Raw genomic sequence first — 21,338 nt, forward strand, 5'->3', positions numbered from 1 at the left:
AAAAACACAATGATCACTTGCAAGCTGAACACAGATTAAGTGTTTTTACTTAGGGGGTGAATTTCATCCTCTTTTCCCCCATATCACTTGACCAGTCCATACTTGCATTAATGAGTTTCAGATCTACATTACAAAACATTCACCTGGCTCAACTTGCAGGGCTCTGTTTCCACTAAGTACCATACAAACATCAGATGAAAGATTCTGAAGTGCAAATTATTTTTGCTTTTGGGAAACAGAAAAAGTAAATTGAGAACGAGTGGCCTCTCTGTGAATAGTTTTAATGAAGCCCCATGTCCAGCAAAGTACATAAGGTTGAGACTAAATGCCTCACTGGACCACTCTATGGTATTTTAATGAAGTGCTCAATGTGAAAAGATGTTTTTGAAACCCAGTCTAGATGGTAGTGGGGAAGGTGTGTAAACAGCATTTCAGTCAGAGGTCACCGAAAGTAAGGCGAAGTTTCTCTGCAAATATAGCAAGCCTTTCTGTGTGCTGCCCTCTACATTTGGGTGCTTCTCTGGGTGACAAGTGTGCAGCTCCCTAACAACATCAATGTATTTAGAGGTAGAAGGGTTTCCTGCAAAAGGGGCAATGCCAGGGAGCCAATGTCCCAGTCCTTTTCTGTATTATTTGCTCCTAATGCCACAGACTAACCATTACACAAGGAAGTAAGGTGAGATTTACATAATGCTGATCAATTTGAAACTTACAGTAAGCAGAACTGCTTTTTGATTGCATTTCACAATGCAGTAGCAGCGAAGTCTTTAGTTATTCAGGTCATCTCTCACACCAGCAAGCGTACCTCTGCAAACAGGGCTGGGGATACGATCACACTTTAAGCCAGAGAAGACAAAAACCCATTTATTTTGATATATTTAAAGCCATCTGAACATTGCACATTGCAAAAGCAGCCAGAGACGAGAAAGCTTTTAAGGTTTGTTTGGTTTCTGCTTGAGGAAACTCAGCATGGGGAGGGCAACGGCCAAGGGATGGGAGGCAGAGGCTGGAAGTAAGCAGACAGATCTCTGGGGAACGGGTGGGAAGCAGAGAGTGGAATGGCGAGGGATACTTCAGGTCAGGAGTGGAGTGTACTTAGTGCTCTCCTCTTGCAGCTCAGCACCAGTATAGCAGACAGGACTGCTGGGTCGGGGCAAGACTCCACAGGGAGGCGTCCAGTGAGCCCAAGGTGAGGGTAGCAGAGGGCACTGGAGGTTGGCACAGCCACAGAGCTTCAAGGAGAAGGGAGGGCTCTGCTGCACTTACTGGGTGAGGCAAGGTGTGTTGCAGGGTGCAGTGCAGAGGCAGCTTGCTTCTTTACAGCTGTTGTAGTGCCATTAGTCCAATGCCTGCTAGAGCTCTCCATTCCCAACAGCTTTTTTTTTGCATGCCTAAGAACAGCTATACACATGCAAATGTATCTGGGTTGATGAAACCCGTGTTTTAGATGCATAATTTAGGGTGCAAGCAGAAATATACATGGATTCTGGCAGTGCTTACCGATGGATTTGTACCCTAAGCCTTTCCCCATACCTACCCATGAGCAAAGATACACAGGAGTTTGTGCATAAGCCACCACGCTGCTTAGTAAGCAAACATGAAAGAGAAAGCAAAGCAGGGCTTGGAGGAGGGAGAGAATTATCTAAGAAATACACCAGTAGGTGTAGAATAGATAATCACTGGCTTTAAGTTAAAAACTCCTCGTCATGCTAATGCAGAGAGCCTTTCTGCAGGCGAGACCACTGCGGTTGCCCACTGAACCAACTACCTCGTTACTGCCCGACTAAACCCAAACGGCCAGTAGCTAGCATGGAAGAGGTGACTTAACAGACTCGAATGTTTCAAGCACTGATGGAGGCAACTGCTGCAGATAGGATCTAGCTGAGAAGTGAGCCAAGTGAACGAGAATGCTTCCTTCAGCTGTCTTCAGGGTCACAGTACGTAAGATGGTCACTGTGCCCACTGTGCATAGGGTGGGAGAGTTTTCGGTTGAGGAATATCCCCCACCACATCCTACATCCCAAATCCAAGGCGTGCTGGGGCCAATGCCAGCAGCCTTAAAAGCACAAAGAAGCTGCTTTCAAAACTGCGGAAGGGGGGGTGACACTTACAGGATGACGCTTACAAGATGACACCTACCACCATTTCAGTCGACGCAGGGGAAACAAGAGAGAAAAAGAGAGACTTAAAAATTGCTTCAATTTCTGAGTGCCGTGCCCGTAATTACCTATTACCCCATGCTAACTGCGTTGTAACGCACTCTGAAAGAAATGACGGGGAGGCATTTTTAGCCAGCCCCTCAAGTTTTAAGAAAATAATTGCTTAAACCTCATAAATACTAATTATTTCAATTGATGAATCATTTTGACTCATTCTAGGTTTCAAGTAATATTTAATAGTGCCATGCAGTAAAGTAATTGCGGAATTAGGAATTCATTTGTCACTCATGTGTGCTCTTATTTTAATTAGATCAAGTTAAAATTATTATTTCTTTTTTAGAAGGATAATTTAAATGACATTCAACGTGTTCATCATTTCACCAAGAAAAATCAAATTTTCAAAGATCATAATCAAACTTACTTAGTCCCCCACACTCTTTCAAACACAAACACACAAGCTTACTGTCCCTCTCCCCAGGTGTGTGAAGCTTTGTTCTTTCAACTCAGAAAACATAACACTTGAGCAACCTTTCACACTGAACTTGAGCCGTTTTTTCTGAGTGAAAATTACACATTTGAGCTCAGTCCAAACATGCAGAACAAAGGATTTGAGACTGCAAAGAAAAATGTCTGAGACCATGAAAAAATGTGCTTCTGTCTCCGGGGAATTATGCAAAATTATTTTTATGATCAGAAATAATTTACTGGTGGGAAATGAGATGCTAGTCACATGGAAATGCAACATTAGTGCCAATAATTTGTCCTGTGAATTGCCCGTACACCCACAGATCTCCAAACACTTGCTCAGTGATACATTGCATAACGCAGCAGCCACACAGGGCTGGAAGCCCTGCTTCCACTTTACAGATGAAGATGTGTTTTTGAGAGTCTGAAAAACTGTCCTGCCCGCTCCCTTCTTCATCTTCTCCACCACAAAAAAGACAACCCCTCGCCCTGTCTGCAAGGCTAAAGGAGTGAGGAGTTCATTTCTGGAGCCTGGTAGGACATCACCTGCAGGCAGAGTGGGGAACAACTCAACCAAAGGGGATCAAACCCACAAAACAGAACGCAACAGCAAAACCAAACAAATCCTGCCATTTCCTTGTTGTTTCTGTGGTGTGTTTCTTTAAGTGAAATACTAATCAGGACCTAATCCAGGTTCTTTAAAGCAGCGAATGTTTTGCTATAGAATGGGAGTTAGGATATGGCTGAACCAGCTACAGTCAATGCTCCTTTCATCTGGTGGAGAAGGAAATGCTGATGTATTTCCAGGCACCGATGAGGTCAGAAGCTCTTTCAGAGTCTGACCTGGCAGCCATGAGAAATGGAAAGCGAGGATCCCACCGAGACATGGGATCAGAGTGGTCAGTCCTCTTGCAAGAGTAGCGGGCTGGGAGGGGAAAAAAATAGGAGAGAAAAAAAAAAAAAAAGGAGGGAACGGGCACAAGATTGATGAGGTGGGCAGCAGCTCCTGTTTATATATCTGGGGCCTCCTTGACAGCAGAAAAAATAAGTTAGCCCAAAAAATAGAAATCTAATCTGCATTCACTTCCCAACTTGTCAAAAGCCCTCAGCGTAGAGCAGCTCACAGAGGTGTTCCACAGAGGGACCCCAACCAATAAATCTGTTTGATTTCCTGTTATGAGAAGCAGACAAAGAGATATGGCCAGGGATGGGCAGAGCTGTCTGCACAAGGGAAGAGCCTGTGCTTTCACCCCAATCTCAAACCCACCCTCTCTGAGGTTATGAAAAGTTCAGTTCACTTTGGGGATTTTTTAACATTATTTCTCATTTTCGCATGTTCCTGTGGGAGCTGGAAGTAGATGGGACAAAGCATTGCTTTCCTGCTGGCAACAAGCAGCCCTGCAAGTGTCACACATAAGTTGGCTCTTGTGAGATTTCCAGCCCCAGGGTGTGATCTTGCGGTCCCTCCAGATGTGAATAACGCAGTGACATTTTTAATGGTTTTGCTGTTTCTCTGGCGAGGATGTCTTGGCATTATTCTACAAGGGGTGTCTCCCTGCCACTTCTTCCGTGCCTTCTTCTCCCCCTCATCCAGTGCGTGCTACATGTAAACAGAAAAGGAAAGCAAAGTTTTCAGATCAAAAGGACTCCTTTGCACCGACCCTGCGGAGAACCGTGCACAATAACAACGCTGCAGAGCAGCAGCTGTTTGATGAAGTTCCTCTCAGGAGGTGACATGACAAGTTGAATGCTATTTTGTCCATGGTACATACACTAACAGCCTGATCCTGCAGTCCCCAATCAATAGATGTTCATGGCACACCATTTCTAGAAGTGTAGCAGGTCCACGATGGCACTTGAAAGCAATTAGGATGAATGAGGCAGTGTTTTGATGCATTTTCTAAACCATCCGAACTGGTGCCCGTCTTCCTGTGTGCGTGTACTTGCAGTATTGCTGGTAATTGCCCTACAACTTCAGCCTCACTAAATCATCACTGTTAGTGGTGACAGCAAAGGGTTTCAAAACCGATGGAAGCAGGACCACAACCATGGATGTAAACTTGCTCTTTTGGGTTTATTTTGTTGATGTTGTATTGTTTTTTCTTCAGAGAGACCCAAGATCTACGAAAAGGAAACTGATTTCGATAAGATTGAGCGGGTAGAATTAAGAAGCAAACACAAAATCCAGTGCACCGTAAGCGGAAATCCTGACCCAAAGATCGAGTGGAAGTGGCAGCCCTGCAGCCTCACAGACACCCTGTAAGTGCCCATTCGGGGAGCTCTTGCCTAAAGGTGAACATAATGCTAAACAGCCTGGTGCTTTCAAGTCAGCTTTTCTTTTCAGTCCATCTTATTTCTTTTAATTAAAAATCACAAGCAGTGATTCCCCACCCAAAGATTGCAGGGTTATGAGCCCAACAGATTTCTATTGCTTATGATCTTTTTGCAGTTACAAGCGCCTTCTATAATATCCAAATCATCAAATAAGTTTAAAGTGACTAAAGATCGGACTTGAATGTTCTTTAAGTCAACTAGCAATGTCCCTCTGACTTACCACCATCTTCCCTTGCACCTCTTGGGTGCAGCCTATAGAGAGTTTTTCTGTGTAGAGGTAATACACGTCTTTTGCCTCTAAGAGCTATCGTTAGACAAACCTGCCAAAGACTTGGGTTCCTTTAGTTGCCATATGGACTTTTTGCCGCTTAAGAGCGCATGCTAATCGTTGTCTCCCGTGGAAGCACCTGCACTGCCCAAGGTGCCGAAGGTAACCAGGCCTTCACGCCATACTGAGGGCCCTTTGCTGGGGGTCTGGAAGTGGCCTCAGGTGTCAAGAAACAGAAGGAAGTCACAGGGTCAAAACTATCAGAAAGGAAGGAGGCAAGTTAAAGTAAAAGATGCCGTTTTTGAGATTCACCTCATACAAATAGACGCTTTCTTTCCTCTTGCTATGTAAGCAGAGTGACCTGCGGGGAGAGGTCTTGGCTCAGCTCTGAGCGGGAAGCACCAGGGGCCACAGAGGAGCCAGGTGTAACCATTCTGACTGCACCTCAACTCTGCTCTGCAACGAGAGTGGTGAGGGCAGGTTTTCCATCCATAAAAAAAAAAAGAAGGCAGATCTAGGAAGCGAGAGAGAAAACTGATGGATGGTTTCTTATTTTCTCACTGTTTCAATGCTTTTCTGAATGCTGTGAATGACAGGTCATCAGACAGGGAAAAGCCACAAAGAGAAGCTCCTTTCCCAGGCTCCCTACAGCAGCAGTTGCAAAAAGGTTAGGTGATGTTGTCTCAGGTTGGGTCAAAGAAGGGACCCGATGTCCTTCCACAAGGGACGTAGCCTGTTACCTTGTTTAGCACTTGGCCAGAGTTACATTGCACCTTTGGGAATTACATGGCAGAGATTTGGAGGCTTAGGTAGGGTGGTTGGCATCAAGGCACACAAGCCGAAGCTGCTTCTTTGGAGGTGTTTGACCAGAGCAGGGCGGAAATACCATAAGGAAACATTGTGCAGTCACAGGAAAGCCACAGAGATGACATGAAATCTTTTCCAGACCTTTCTGTCCAGGGAGAGAAAAGTGCTCATGAATACTTAATTACACCAGTTTCGAACCAGGGACCTGGTAGCAAGAGACCTCGTATAACCCTTGTTCCAGCTCTCTGACTCTGATCTTATCAATTTAAATACAATTGCAGAGTGGCGTCTACCTCTTCTGGCCCCCGGGGCAGCCTTATCTTTTTCCAGCAGAAGCTGTAGGAGGATTCCTGTGGGAAATGACACAGCCCCCATTTCCTCCTGTTGTCTCACTTCCTCTCTCTCTCTCTTTCTCTCCCCCCTCCTCACTGGTGCACTTTGAATCCCCAAACTCGATCATTGTTCCTTAGAGCTGTGATGTGATTTGCTTCCGTTGAGTTTTTTCCCTTCATCCTCAAGATGGCATTGTGCCCTGCAGGAAGTCACATAGGGCATCTTCTAATTAGGCTGTTCGGAGAGCTATAAACCCTTAGCCCAGGGTGTTAACCATGTGTCTTGTGCGTATTTGGCTAAGGCATGGCTGGTTTACAGACTCGTTTTCTGCAGTATCAGTCCTTGCTCATCACCTAAAGAAGTCTATATGCATTTTCCCTCCTACAATCCTAATTTGCTACTGTGGGCTCCAAGACTGCTGGGACTGGCCATGGGCAGAGGAGGTGATAAGGACACTTCTTTCTGCCGTGCATCGTGATAACTTGCACAATGTCCAACTGCAGCTAGGTGTGGAACTGAACTAACTTCACCAGCTTGCTGTCACAGGGTCCCAACACCTACCCTGGACTGGAGCTGCACTGGAAATTTGAAAATAAGAAATTTCCTGGAGTGGCACAGCTGGCAGTGCCCTTAGCCAGCATCCCTGGAGCTCCAGCCTGCCGAAGCCTTTGTGCTCCTAAGCTAGAGAAGGCTTGCAGATCTGCTCAGTTATTTAAAGGGTTGGTGTTAAAGAAGACAGAAAAGCCCTTTACCTTGGGTGGTGCAGTTACACCTTGCAGCATGACATGTGCAGCATGCCATACACTGCTCTTCACCCGTAACTCAAAAATTAAGATTGAGAACTAACAGAGATATAACTGTCTTTTGGTGAATATGCAATATTAAAGGAGCCTTCTGGTATTGCTAGCCCATTATTTATCCGTTCCACTCCCTCAGCCTGCATTTTATGTCAGAAGGCTCAGCAGACAGACAGCCATACTCAGTAACACCCATCTCCGCACACTGTTCTGAATGACTGGCATTTTGAAGTTTGAAATGTACTGCAAGTGCTCAAAAGAGCACTTAAAGAGCCATAGCTGCATTGAGCTGCTGTATCGCTCTTATTAGCCAGATTAAACGAACATGATATTATTAGGTGTCCAGTATTTTCTTTTTTTCAATCTTCAGAATGTCTGGGGACTTTCCTGGCTGCTCGTGCATTGATCTTTGGCCACCTTTGTGGAGGTGGCTCCTAAATACCTTTAAAATGCTGTGATGGAGGAATACAGCGGTTTTAGAAAGAGGTAATGATCTCTATCAGCAAGAGCTTTTAGAAGTTTTTAAGACCTAAGACTGTCACGTAAGAATGACATTCTCTCATTTAATCATGCCTCCTTGGGTTATCTGCAGTGAGCTGGGTTCTTGAACATCACCTCTGCTTTTCCACCTCCAGGTGCAACCCTGATGGGGAAAAAATTCTGGTTCAGGAGAACATGATCATAGGCAACAAGATCAAGAGCATTGAAAATATGACCATGAAGCATGGGGATAAAAGGAAGGTATGTGTCTGATGGAAAGCTGAGCACTGATGTCACGGAATAGCAGTGGGCTTTACGGAGGGGATGCTGCGCTCACACAGAACGCTCTCCCCATGGTTCCCAAGCTGCTGCTGGCTGTTAGCATGCTTGAAATTCCACAGCCCTGGGATCATTTTCAAATCTCTGCTGTTTATAAATGCTGGGATTCTGGCAATGATGTCACTTACCCTGTTTAAAACTCTCCAAAGACTTCTGGGTCAAAAACCTCTCTGTCTCCCTCAGCCTTGAGGAAGTGTAAGACTGCTTCAGTGCAAGAGGGGTCCTGTGAAGTGCACCCAGCTGATAAGGGCATCAAGTTCATTAAAATGCTCTGCTCTTAGCACTTTGTACTACCCAGCCTTGCCTACTCTCCCAGTAGCAGGACTTAACCGACTGTGTAATTTAAGAGGCCTACCATGGCCAGAGATAGCTGGGCTCATTTTCAGAGTGTCTGAATGCCTGCAGCACCTGCCTGTTTCAGCTGGAGGTGTGGACAGTTCCTTTCCCATTCAGGTCCCCAACCATGTTACCGAGCTGAGGAGGGTAGCAAGACCTCCTTCCTTCTCCACCTCCCTACCTGCTTCTCCTTCCAAACAGATCATGCCGAAGCATGCTTCCTGCACGAACTACAAAGATCCCAGCCATGAATTATCTGTTAAATGCCTCGGGGACCTGCGGTGACACGGGGTGATGCTGTGTGATACCGTTCACACACATCCATGCTAACCCTTGAGAAAATGCCACAAGCTTTTCTGCTCTAGATTCACAGACTCTTGGCTATGCCTTGCAGAAGGTGCTGTGGTCCTGCTCAGAGAGCTGATTTACCCCTGATGGACTTACAGACGTTGGTGGCTGTAGGATTGGTTTTGCAGCTACACGTGTTTTGAGGTGGACGATTCAGATTAGCGCTGACACCTGCAAGGTGCTGAGTGCTGCAGTTCGGATCCTGGTGTACCTTTAAGCATGTGATAATTCTCGGGGTACTCACATGCTTAAAGTTAAGCGCAAAGCTAAAGTGCTTTTCTGGACTGGGTCCAGACTAAATCAGCATCTGGCAGGATCAGTGCCTAAGCCATCTGCTCTTTCTCATGGAGACTTTCCAGTTCTAAACATAATCTAAAACAGAGCTCTGAAACATGGAGGTTGGGCTGGGAAGACAAAAATTGGTGTTCACATTTCACTCCTGAGTTGTCCCTTTGCTGGAAGATACCTAGAAATTGGATTTACTTAGATACTATAGTGTCCCATAAGGTCTGTCTTTAATGTATTCTCTAAGATTTTTGGATCTTAGGTAAAAACAACTATCTACAGAGCTCCAATTGCAAAAACTGGAGGTCGGCAACATGTACCTACACATTTTCTTCCTTTTCTAAACCTTCCTGTTTGCTGCATGGCCAGACAAGAGTTTTGTGGCTTTTGTGGCTCCTGTTACTCTCCATATATACAGCCTGTCAAAATATATGATCTAAGAGCTTACTTTATGTCTGATGATCAGTCTTAAATTTATGTTAGTCCCCACATGAAAGGGAAGAGTTTCACCATTGCTGTGACTCAAAAACTATCTGTTGGTTGCTGGATTGTCCCACATCCTGAGATAGCAAGACATCTCAACCAAAATTAAAAACATTTTTCTTTATTTTATGCTTATGCCTATGTATGCCCCTCCCAGTTCTTCTTTTCCCAACTTTGCTAAGGTAAATACATAACAGGGTGAAATTTGTGTTTGATCCCCGGCTTAAAGATGGCATTTGGCTGCAGTCTCTATGAGTGAGGTGCTTTAGGAGTGCCACAGAGCTCCTGAATTCAGTGCAGCACTCCAAATGCATCCTTGCTCCATATTGGTGCATGATTAGGGACTTCGCAGCTTTCCCCTATCCCCTGATTTCCCCAGAAAAAATAAAAGCAGGCACAGCAATCCAAGGAGAAATAGTGCTCCACTGCCCCAGGGGACACCCCAGCACCTCCGCACAGGTGCTTCCTGACATCACCCATGTGCCCGAGTGTCCTGTCTGCCAGTGCTGGGCGAGGGGAGGTACCACTGGGGTAGATGCTCAGTGGGAATGGGGACCATGAGGGAACCTCGGTTCAAGGACCCCAAGGTCCTCCAAAGGACTCCTTGTGTTCCCTAAGAGCTTTGCTGCTGCTTACACCTCGAGGACCACAAACAGCCCTGAGGCTGCTAGTCCGCATCGCACAGCCACCTCTGCCCTTTCCTTAGACTCTGGGCATCCTGAAATATTCTGTTTTTAGACATGTTCAAAAGCTCAGCCCACACCCTTCAACTTAAGCTTTTACATATTTCGTTATTAAAGTTTCATAACAATACTTCTTTACAAGTTACATAATTTTACAATTTATAATATATTCATTATTTTCATCTCCTGCTGATCCAATGGTTGAAAACACATTCTGAGGTGTTTCCTAATAATTTTTATGTCCTGATTAAGATTTATTCAAAGTAATAAAACTAGACTTTATGAATCTCAGATTTCGGCACTTTGTCTCCCCACTTGCATTAGCAGACAATTCCTCTCCTTCCCTCTTTCTGAAGTCCAAGGTTATCTGTGTTAAGTGAAGCCTTTGGATAATAGAATATAATTCAAAAAAGATACTGATGAAATCCCATAGTCTTCAGACTTTTCCTTGCTTTTTATCAGTTGTTATTCCCACCAGAAAATAAATAGACAGGAAACAACCCAATCTGTTCCCACTATGCCCTAGCAAGTAATTCATCTGCATTGACTAGCCACATGAAATAATAAAGACGTTGGAGTCTGACTGAGCGTGGCTTTTATTGGCAGTGTTATGAAGCTGGGATTAGCTGAGATTGGTTATTTTTCCTGTGTGATTTGAGTCTGTCCAACAATAGCTGGAGTCTCAGAGCAGAAGGTGGAATTTACCTAGTCTCTAGGATTTCAGCTGTAGCTCAGTGTCCCTGCAGGTTGCCCTCAAAGAACTGGAGCGACACGTTTGTTCACAGACTTTTGAAAAAATGCATAAACTTTTTAGAGCTGCTAAGAATATGGGAATGAATCCCCAGAAATTCCCAGATCCAGAATCTTGCTTAAAAACAAGCTTGCAGAGGCAGCAAGCAAGGATTTTTCCAGTAGCGCAGGCTCACACTGAGATCTTTAGGCATCTGTTTCATGAAAGTGGCATGTACGATTGAGGTCTCTTGTCATCTTTGCCATAGTGATTATTCCATTATTATTCCAAGATAGAGAAATGAATTCACCCCCTCCTGTCATCCTAAAGGCTGTCTCATTCCCAAAGGAAAGCATGCGGTTATCACTAACAGTATGAAGTAGTTCATAGAAATTTTGGTCAAATGCTGGTTGCACCAATGACATAGTGCCAGCTTCATTTGCCTGGCAGTTTTAAGTCAACACCAAAGTTTCCACTCTGTGATTTAAACTGCTATGTAGCTACCTTTGAAGACTGCTTTTTAATGCCAGGTGAAACACCGTTGTTTGCATGAATTGCTTGGATTTCCTCTTCACGTTGCAAGGCACTAGCTTGCTATTTTATTTTCTGTCCTGTTAGTAAACTGGTCTTACTGGTTTGAGCTTGGGAGAAAAGAAGAAAAGAACAGTAAGATCTCTACAGAATTCAGCCCTCCTTGCAGGTTTCTTTCCATCTCTCTTTCCTCTCCCTCATGTATATAGGAGAGCGTGGCCTGGCCATGTGCATGTTTTTGCAGTGAAATCCATGAATCAATTTTGCTGGGGAAATTGATAACCACTCCAGAAAGTGACCCCAAAATGCCAGGCTTAAGCCTCGCGGAGGAACAAAAGGATGATATTAGAGCAGTGGGGTGGGTTTGGTGACGAGCATGTGAACAGCTCAGCAGTGCTGTTTAAATATCACCCTGCATGGGTGCCGGTTTTGGTGAGCTCCCACAAACTTGCCACGTTAAGTCTCTGGCAGGGGAAGGTGAGCTGCCTCTGGGGGTTTGAACGAAGCACCCCAAATGTGGGAGACTCGTCTAGATGTTTCAGGCACTGCCCTAGCACAGCAGCACACAGTCCCGAATGTCCTGGGCAAGTCTTCTGGGGAAGCCTGGCTGGCAGCAGGGACAGCAGAGAGGGCCCTCTGTCCTCCCCAGCCTCTGCGATTCGTTACTGCCATGACTTGGGTGCAAGGGGAAGGCACGGGGTGGTCATTGCTCGTGGCTGGCCAGCACCTGCACATCTACCCTGAGAGCCCTCAGTCCATCCCTACTAGAAATGTGCACCAGTAACTTAAGAGGAACCTCAGACCTCTGGTTTCCCTAGGTTTTCTGCCCCATTCAGCACCTCTCCCATCACATAGCACCACCCTTGGCTCTGCCGTACTCTGAGGGAGGTAACTGTTCGCCTTCTGCAGGGAGAGAATCTCCCACTGCCAGAGAGAAGAGCAAACCCTGCAAGCTCTCATTCAACTGACAGACTGCTCTTATCACTTGTCCTCAGTCCATCCTTTAGCATGTTTTGAATGGATGAATAAAATCATGGATCGGAATTGTCAGGCTATAAAAATAAGTGCTATTCTCTGCCATTCAAGTAGATGGATTGGGAGCTAGTTGAATATTTCCTTGCAGGGTCTCTAGTCAAGTTCCTATTAATTTCATCTCCCTCTAGCCACCTCCACCCCAGCTCTGCCAGAGTTAGACAGCTGAGAAGTTTTCCACCCACTCTTTTACTCCTCATCCTCGCCCACATACAGCTAACGAAGTGAAAGAGAGAATTGTTAACGAGAGCTGTTGGAGGGAGGGATTAGACAAAGAAAAGAGAAAGCAAGGAATATCAAAATAGATTAATTCATGCTGGCTCCAGCTTGAAAAAAAGGCCTTGCTGCCCTGTCCTTACTACAAGATGTCTTAAAACACTCATGGTACGGGGCTGTGGAATGTTATTTGGCTGCTTCTAAAGTGGCTTGTTTTTATCAGTTCGGGAACATTACAGTGCAAGGCATATGGACTTTATTGAACTCCTCCATTATGGGTTCTCTTAGCAGCAATGTCTATTTACTTGCCATTGCTGTTCTTCAGAGATCAGTCATTTTATTTCTTTTCTTACTGAGTTTTAAATTTGGTTTGTTCTTTTACAGTAATTATTTATTAGCTAATAAGCCCTTCCTTGGGCTTGCAGTATTGGGTGGCCTTTAGGTTAAGTAATAGGAAATGGAGCCCTTTACTCCCAAATTCAACACAGGCAATCAAAACTGGTTATTGTCTGAAGGATGTTTGGAGTTTGGCATGCAGTGAGCTCACAGGATCTCAGGCCAGCTCCCACTAGGAAGATGTCTAGACATTACATGCCAATAAGTTGTTATTAATTCCATTGGTTCCAGCGCAGCCTGTACAGAAGCAAAGGAGGAACAGCCCCAAAGCTCGTGCTGCCATCTGGGGCTGGAGTGCATTGGCAAGGGTTAAAGTGTCAGTTGGGCTGAACTGCTCTCGACTGGGATATTGGGTGGAAGGCAAACTTAGAAGTGCTAACTTCCAGGCTGTCAGCAGTTCAGGAATTGTAGTTCCACTGAAGAGATGCAATGTTTTGATATAATTGCAGATTTCCCACCAGTGCCACTGTTGCACCTTACCGGCAAGCCCTGGGCTGTCTGGGAGCAGGGCTGTCCGAGGGGAACGGCTCAGGAACGGCTCTGCAGTGAGCCCTGCTTTGAGGAGGGATGGGAGCCCACCGGGGGTCCCATGCAGCTACACTCTTTCTGTGAGTGCTGCAGCAAATGCCAATGTGTTGCAAACTTTGCTATCCTGGCTTTGAATCCAGGAATGGAAAGCACTTTGCCAGCTGCATGGACTAAGCACATGAAGTAGGTTAACTCCTCAGATTTTTTTTGCCATGCTAAAGGTCCCCAAATGCTGGGACTATGCCACTCCACTGAGAGAGGAAATCCTGCTAATAGTTTTCAATGTTAATAATGAGAAAAGATTCCTACGCTCAGTTGCTCAAGTTAAAACCGTTTTCCCATTCAACTCCTTTCTGCATACATCCATTGAAATGCTTGCATTGGAAGCCCAGGGGTGGCATTTAGAAGAAAAACCCCCTCATCCCTACCTGCCATTAGGACCAAGTACAGACAAATGTCACAGAGATAACATTTGTTCAGCTTGGATTGTCTACAGTACCTGGTGATGAAGAACTGCCAGAACATTTGCATTGTGAATATTAGGGATTTTTTAACATCTAGATTAGTAGGAGCTACTTTTCCAAGTGATATCCTTGACTGATTTGTCCAGATACTTCCAAAAGCAGCCACTACTGCTGCCTTCCTAAATGTTTCTTTCAGGTTTGTTCTGGTAAAAGACAGAACTGTGGTTTTATGAAGGGGAGGAAAATTTGGATGCCCTTTGGTATTACATGTTTGTGTTCCAAAGCATCAGACTCTTGAGGATTAAACCAGGATTAGGGCAGTTTGGCAGCTGGGGGCTTTACTCAAGATGCTGCAAAGATAACTGGACTCCCAGTCTCAGGGATTTAGCCAGGAGCACACAGATAGAACGAAAATCTGATGCATACTGATTTCAAGGGATTCCTCTTATTACAAAAAAATCACTCCATTCACTTCTGGCTCTGAAATCACACACCATTTTCTGCTGGATGCTGCTGCTTTGGAAGTCCCAGTTTGGAGGGCTCTGGGAGGTGCTAGCTGGAAGGTGAGAGCAAACCAAGCTCCCTTTTGTGCTCGGGTGTGTATGGAACGGGTATCCCAGCACAGAGCAGGGAGTTTGAGCACACAAACAAGAAATTTCCTTCGTCTCTTTTCCACAGTGAATTTTTCCCAAGATATTGCCCACAGACCAGGCTTGTCTCCCTCCATCGTTTTAACACCTTTTTCACCTTCACATCTAGATACATTTGAGATTAGCTAGGACAAGATACTGGTACAGCTATTTGGCTCTTTTTTCTTCCCTACTACCATGTCAGACTTTTCTTGACCTACATAGCTGGAGATGTTGGCATCTGTGTGTGGTGTGTGTGCATGAGCGTATGGGTGCATTTACCTCTGGGCTACCAAATGCAGCTTGAGGCATTGCAACCGTTTTTAGAAGAGTCACAGCATCACCCCTAAAACTTTGGCCATAGACGAAAATGGATAATTACATTCCCCTTTATGATTTTAACTGGCTCTACAGTATTATTCTTGACTTCCCATCTAGAGCTGTCACTTTGCAAGACTAATAGCTGTTAAAAAGCTGTCCAAATTTATCCTCTCCTGTCCTGGGAGAATCAGTTTCAGCTCATACATTTATAGTGGCTTTTTCTATTCTCAAATATAAAATTGTTAGATCAAGTGATCACAAGAAGAAAGATCTTTCTCCTGATTCAGCAGTAGTTCAAAAAGCAGTGTCTAGGGCTCAAAGTCAGGGGGCAGTGCTCTGAACATGTGCTTGTTACTAACCTGCGGCGTTAGGCCCACTGCTACAGGAATAGAAAAAGGAAGAGGAGTAAACTGCCTCCCTGGGTGATTCAATACCCACGTTAGAGTTATTTTCACATCATAAATAAATCAGAACTGCACAGGTCTTTCTTTGGTGGACACCAGAGGGAGCTGAGTTTACTGGTCTCCTATTTTCACCCCAAAATTTGGATCGTTCCCATTTTTGGTTAATTTCTGTGTTTTGTAACCACGAAAAGTGGATACTTTTCCACTTACCCACTATTCTGCTGAGGTGAAAAGGAAAACACTGCCCTTTACAATGTAAAATGCATATGTGATCAAAACCTTTGAAACTCATTTCCCTACAGGATTTAAAGTGCCAAAGCTCAGAAAATCTGAAATAACTCTCTGATAATACATCCCGCACAGCTATAGACACATTCATGGTGCAGCTTTACAAGGAGCAAAGGAATGTCTTGTGTGAGTTTAGTTTAGGATATTAAAAAGAAAGTTGAGAGATGCTTTTGTGCACTTCAAAGCACTCTCTGGAGATAAGGACAAACGGCCAGAGGGTGTTATAAGTTTTGATCCTCAAAGTCATTAAGAGAGGACAGCAAAGAAAGGGATATTTGTTCCAAATGTGAGGGCTCAGAGTTCCTCAAGTGAATGGCTGCAGGGAAAGCAAAGAAATCTTGCAGGAGCGTCTCTGCTATGGAGGCCTAGACCCTACTTTCTTGCTAGCAGTCCAAAGGAAGAACTAGAAATAATTAAAGCCACGACCCATGGATAGTTCTCCATAAGCCTGTGATGGCGCATCGTGGCAGGGAGAGGGGAGTGCCATATGGCTGGCTCCTCGTTAGCCAGGCCCTGTATAGAGGCAGGGCTTAGGATGTTTAAAGAGCACAAGCTGTTGAAGAGGTGTGTGAATTCAGCCCCCACAAGTGACTGAGCTGCTTCCTTTTTCTGTGTGGTGAAGCTCAGGACAAGTGTTCCTCCCTTCTCTGTCATGAACCGCCCCTTCCTTTTGCATTTGCCAAGTGTCCTACCACACGCGGCTTCTCCAGGGTCTCCTTCTGCACCGCACAGATTCCAGCGGGGCTCAGGGGAAGGGTTATGGGATCAAGGTGCTTCCCAGGACCACTCATAAGAGCGAACTGGGGCCCAAAGGGGCCGCATCACCCCATTCTCTGGGGTTATATCAAAACGAAGCAAAACCCTGCAATCACAGCCCTATGAATGACCTGCTTCCAGTGCAAGTGTGCGCGTCCTGTCACCCATGGAAGCCATAACTGAAAAGCTGAAAAGAAAGTAGGTGGGTGTGGGGCTGATTTGCAATGTCCTGGATGAATCTTCCAGGTCCTTCACTTTGGGCTCTTTGCCGATGTTGTCATACACAAACCTGTTTTTCACATGGGGAAGGAATGAGGAGAGAATTAACTGGGATGAGGTGATGTGAGATGAGACCAACAAACTAATGAGAGCACTTGTATGCTTGTCAGCATCACTCATGGCTAGAAGCTCCTTTGGTAACTATTCTGCCACAAATTATACACTTACCCTCTACTCTCAAACCCCTCTGCTAAGCCTACCTTACATTCAGCATCTTTAATTTTTCTCTCTTTGCCCGGCAGATTGTGAGCACGCTAACTATGGAAAACAGCAGCGCATCGGGGATCTATTACTGTGTGGCTTCAAACAAGATTGGTGAAGAAGAGAGGAGCATTGAGTTCTACGTCTCAGGTAAGTAACGCAGGGACACTGCACAAAACCTAGGTGCTGCTGATGTGACTGACTGTAAAGTTGCGTACAGCTGGTGAGCGTGGCTAGAACTGAAAATCCCCGGGCGTTGTGTTTTCAAAGCTCTCCAAACCACACAGAGTCCAGGCTCTTCACCACATGCAAGGTTGGGTCCTGCCAGCGCCCAGCTGAGTTTGACGTATCCAGCAGCAGACCTGATTCCCATTTTGCCTTTTCCAGCTACGGATTCAGGCCCCAAGTTTAGCTGCCTGGGTTTTAAAGCAACATTCAGGACAGCTGAGCACTGCCCTCATGAAACCTCTAGCAAAATCTCAGTCCTTTGCAGTCTTGCAATGGCCTAAAGCTTCTCTCTGACTCAGGAAAATGGTCGACCTCCAGTTAATTCGGTGGACATAGCAAAGGTGAGCAAGGCCAATATTCAGCCCTAATCCAGGGCTGATATCACTGGGAGCTGCTGTGACTTTAGATCCCTGCCTGAGCAATTAGCCTTTTCAGTGCCCTTTAAGGAGGGAGGAGGTGAACATGCTAGTGCTCCAAAGAACACAAATCCAAACAAATATGTTCTTAACCTTTTAACACACGAATTCTTTAGTAGTGAGATCAGGACCTGCATCATGCTTTTAGGCGAAATGGGAGCTTAAAAAAGGCAAAGAGTCCAGGGACTGCCTTGTTCAAGCGCTTAACCAGACTAAACTGAATCACTTCTGTACTCACTTTCTGGATGAGTGCATGTTGGCTGGTAGAATTTGCATCAAAATAATTTTAAAACAAAGAGTGCAGAATTGCCCTGGAAGGTAAATGTCTCATTGTCACCATTTCTGTTCTTCCCCATGAAGCCAATTCCAAGGGCTAAGCTCACTCATGGCAACACTCTGCACCCCTCTGCCTCTTGTCTGTCCTGTGTTGTTTGACTCTGTTGCTCAAAAGCAGTTTAGCACATTTCAAACCAGAGTAACCAACCAAGTGCTCACTAAAGCTTGTCACCATTCTTATTACACAGAAGTACCAATGTACTAGTAGCAAAATGTGATCCAAGGATAACGAAGCTGGTACCATATGGGGGAAGGATTTCACCTCCAGTTACAGCTTCTGTGTACTACCCAATGCCATATGGAGCCAGAAGGGAGTTTAAGCCCCAAAAAGACGTTCTCCAAAGCCCGAACTCTTATTTATCTAAGAAAAAGTCCTTCAAGGGTTACCTTTGAGAGATAAAGCACAGACATAAGAGGTCCACACGATGCCTTTCAAAGCAGGCTGAAGACCAGCCATTTATTTTACCCTTCACTTCCAAGTGTGAGTCTTCACATGGGTTTATTTCTGCTCTGAGTCCTGCCAGATATGTTTGGATGGGTTACTCAAAGCAGCATGTTCCCGAGCTATTCACAGTACTTTGCAATACTCAGTGACTAAAGCCAGCGCTGCTGCAACTAAGCAGGCAATTAGCGTAAGGGCAGGCTCACAGAGCTGGGACAATGGTTGCACCTTTCACGACTATGTTTTATTTTCACTTTGTGCCTTTCCAAGAAGATTCTTTTAAAAGAAAATACTGAATTGGCACAAGTTATGTAGTCGTCGTGTTGTTTTTTTTCCCCACAATGAGGTAGAATTTCAGACTTTTTATTTTAAGATCAATGTATCAACATTCTGAGACACAAATGTTTTAATCATGCATTTTTAATTATGAAGGAAACGAATCACTAGACAAAATTCCTGACAGTGGCTATGGTGGAAGCATTTCATTTCCACCAAAATAGACGAGAAGATGAATAGGGCTTGGCTAGAGAGAGAGATTCTTGCCCATGAAGAGAAGACTGGGGGTCGGTGCCGTTGTGGGGAAGAGGGAGACGCCAAATGAGCATAACTGACTTTTCTAAATGGTGTGTTTAAAAATAGTGCTGTTTAGGGATTAGAAAGAAACACAGTCTTTCTAAATGTCGCTATCGTGATCCTAAAGTAGTTCACGTTGCAGTGGTACAACAGCAGCAGAGTGACCTGCTACTGGCTTTCTTTATGCGATGGTCCACAGAGTAACGCGTGTTGCTCCAGGAGTGGCCAGGCTGCTGTAAGAGCTGCTCCCAAGGTCTGCTCCCGGGATGAAAACCAATGTTGTCTTCTACTGGGTGCACTTGGAGGAGGCCAAGCAACTGCTGGGTTGTGCTCACCGTCTATTCTCAGCACTGGAGAGAAATTCGGGGACAGTTCCTGCGACAGCAGCCGGGGCAAGCCCAAAAGCATAAGGCCCTGAGCATGCTTTCTATAAGCTTTGCCATGGCAGTAAAAGCTTTGCACCCCAAGTAAAAGCTTGGGGTGGATGCTGGGCAGAGATGCTAGAATAACCTGTAACATGACATGATCATAAATCCTGCCTCAGAATTTAAATTTTCACTTTTCCTGATGTACTGCTACAAAACTGACAGTTTGGAAACATCTTAATGAGCAGTAGGTAAGAAAAACAACTTCTAAAACTGCTAGACTCATTTGTTTTATGCAGATTGAACCTAAAAGCTGAGACAAAGGCTGAGCGGAACTTTGAGAGCGCAGAAGTGAGGTGCAGGCCTTTAGGCCTGCTGCTAGCCTGTGTGCCCAGCGCTTCGCAGTCAGCCGCTGTGCTCTGTTCCCTGCAGTGCAACTCCAAGCCGTGGGACTCCACCAGTAGTTCAGCAGTTTGTTGGCTCTAAAGACCTGATTTCCCATTATCTCCACTGGCAAACAGGCTGGTGGACCCTGAGTCGCTTTCAAACTTTTCAGCAGAGTTTAGGTGAATTAACTTCTCCCTGCCAAGAAATCTGAAGATACCAAGGGGCTGAACTCTCTTCTTCCCTCAGAAGCCTGACCCTCCAGGGCTGAGATGTTTTGTCAGGGCACTGACGAGGGGAAGCTTAGTCAGGTGCTGCCCAGGCTGCACCTGCTTTGGGGGAAACGCCTGACTTCAGCCTGGTGCTTGCACCACCACCACGCTCCTTTCGGAGAAATGTATTTATCCCAGTGGAATAACGTCAACAGCCATTTTGTTTTTCCACTGCTCAGCCCCCTCAAAAACTCCTACAGACACTAGAAATAGCACTGCGATCTATTTTTAAATCCTTTCTCTGGAATCCATTTCAGTGCAGGGTCACCAGGGTTTGGAGATCACGCTGACAGTGAGCCATATAAGGGGGGCAGTGGGGTGAGGAACCCTGTCGTCCAGCGGCCACGCTGACCTCCCGGAGCTCCTTCTGCAGCTGACCTGTGAGTGCCCCACTGAAGCTGTTCAAGGCAGCAGCAGCTCCCGTAGCACGGAAGTAGTGGCATTCTCCATCCTGCCCTGGCCTGACTGGTGCTTGTATTTGTGTAACGCCCCTTACTGTTCCTTGCTGAAACAGAACCCGTCTCCCAGCCATCCTGCCTACTGCAGGTCTGGTACCAGTGTTCCCACTTCAGTCAGATGACTATTTTGTCATGGGTAGAGGCAGCGTGGGCATCCATCAGATGCTCACAACAGCTCCGTGTCATTGCCCAACCCTGCTGGTGCACCAAATGGTGCTCAAGGCTGCCCGAACCCTCCCAGTGCAGCCAAAAGCTGAGCTGGTGCCCTCTGGAGGTACCCTCTGCCACCAACGGGTATTATTTACCTTCTAGTATCTGCTCTGCACCTTGGAAAGAGCAACTGTATATCACTGGAGGTCCACAGTAAATCAAATTCAAGCCTTTGTATAACTGTACTACAAACAACAAAATGGGATCCCACCCATCTGAAACCTCTGAATATTCTTGGAATATAAATGAAGTATGATAAGAATAACAAATAATAACAAAAGCCCCTTATCTGATTGCAAAAACAACTCAGAAAAATGGAATTAAGGATTTCTACCAGAAAGAAAATACTGTATTTCAAAACTGAGATAAGAATCGGCTATCAGATATTGGAACAATGTATGAACTGGGCTTTTCTACAACTGCTTACCACTCTCAGTTTGCTTATTCCTGACATGTTTACAGGATTTATGAAAAGCTCTGTGCTGCTTCAGATGCAGGGCTCACCCCTTCTTTTCTCACTCTCCCTACATGTGAATGCCTGATGGAGACCCCCCCTCTGACAGACAGAGGGATGGAATTTGGGCAGGAGCAGGAGTTTTGAATTACCCAGATTATTGTGCAAAGCACAGGAAATTAAAACCAATTAATTCCTTGTAAATACAAATGGAGCCAGACTTTCTTTTGATTTATGCTGACTTTTTACCTTCTCCCAATGGCTCATTTCCCTATTTTGTCATGGAATCCCACACAGTTGAGAGTGAA

At 45.4% G+C, this 21,338-nt stretch overlaps 1 protein-coding gene across 3 annotated transcripts in view; it reads left to right on the forward strand.

Moving 5' to 3' along the window:
- Positions 1–21,338, forward strand: part of LOC121077120 (vascular endothelial growth factor receptor kdr-like) — a 137,154-nt gene that overhangs the window by 70,993 nt on the left and 44,823 nt on the right. For all 3 annotated transcript variants that reach the window (XM_040571994.1, XM_040571995.1, XM_040571996.1), the window contains exons 10-12: positions 4,733–4,883; positions 7,799–7,904; positions 16,934–17,042. In XM_040571994.1, coding sequence (XP_040427928.1) covers positions 4,733–4,883; positions 7,799–7,904; positions 16,934–17,042 — 366 coding nt within the window. The remainder of the gene's footprint in view (positions 1–4,732; positions 4,884–7,798; positions 7,905–16,933; positions 17,043–21,338) is intronic.

This window comes from Cygnus olor, chromosome 13 (genome assembly GCF_009769625.2).
Source record: "Cygnus olor isolate bCygOlo1 chromosome 13, bCygOlo1.pri.v2, whole genome shotgun sequence".
Taxonomy (NCBI): Eukaryota; Metazoa; Chordata; class Aves; order Anseriformes; family Anatidae; genus Cygnus; species Cygnus olor.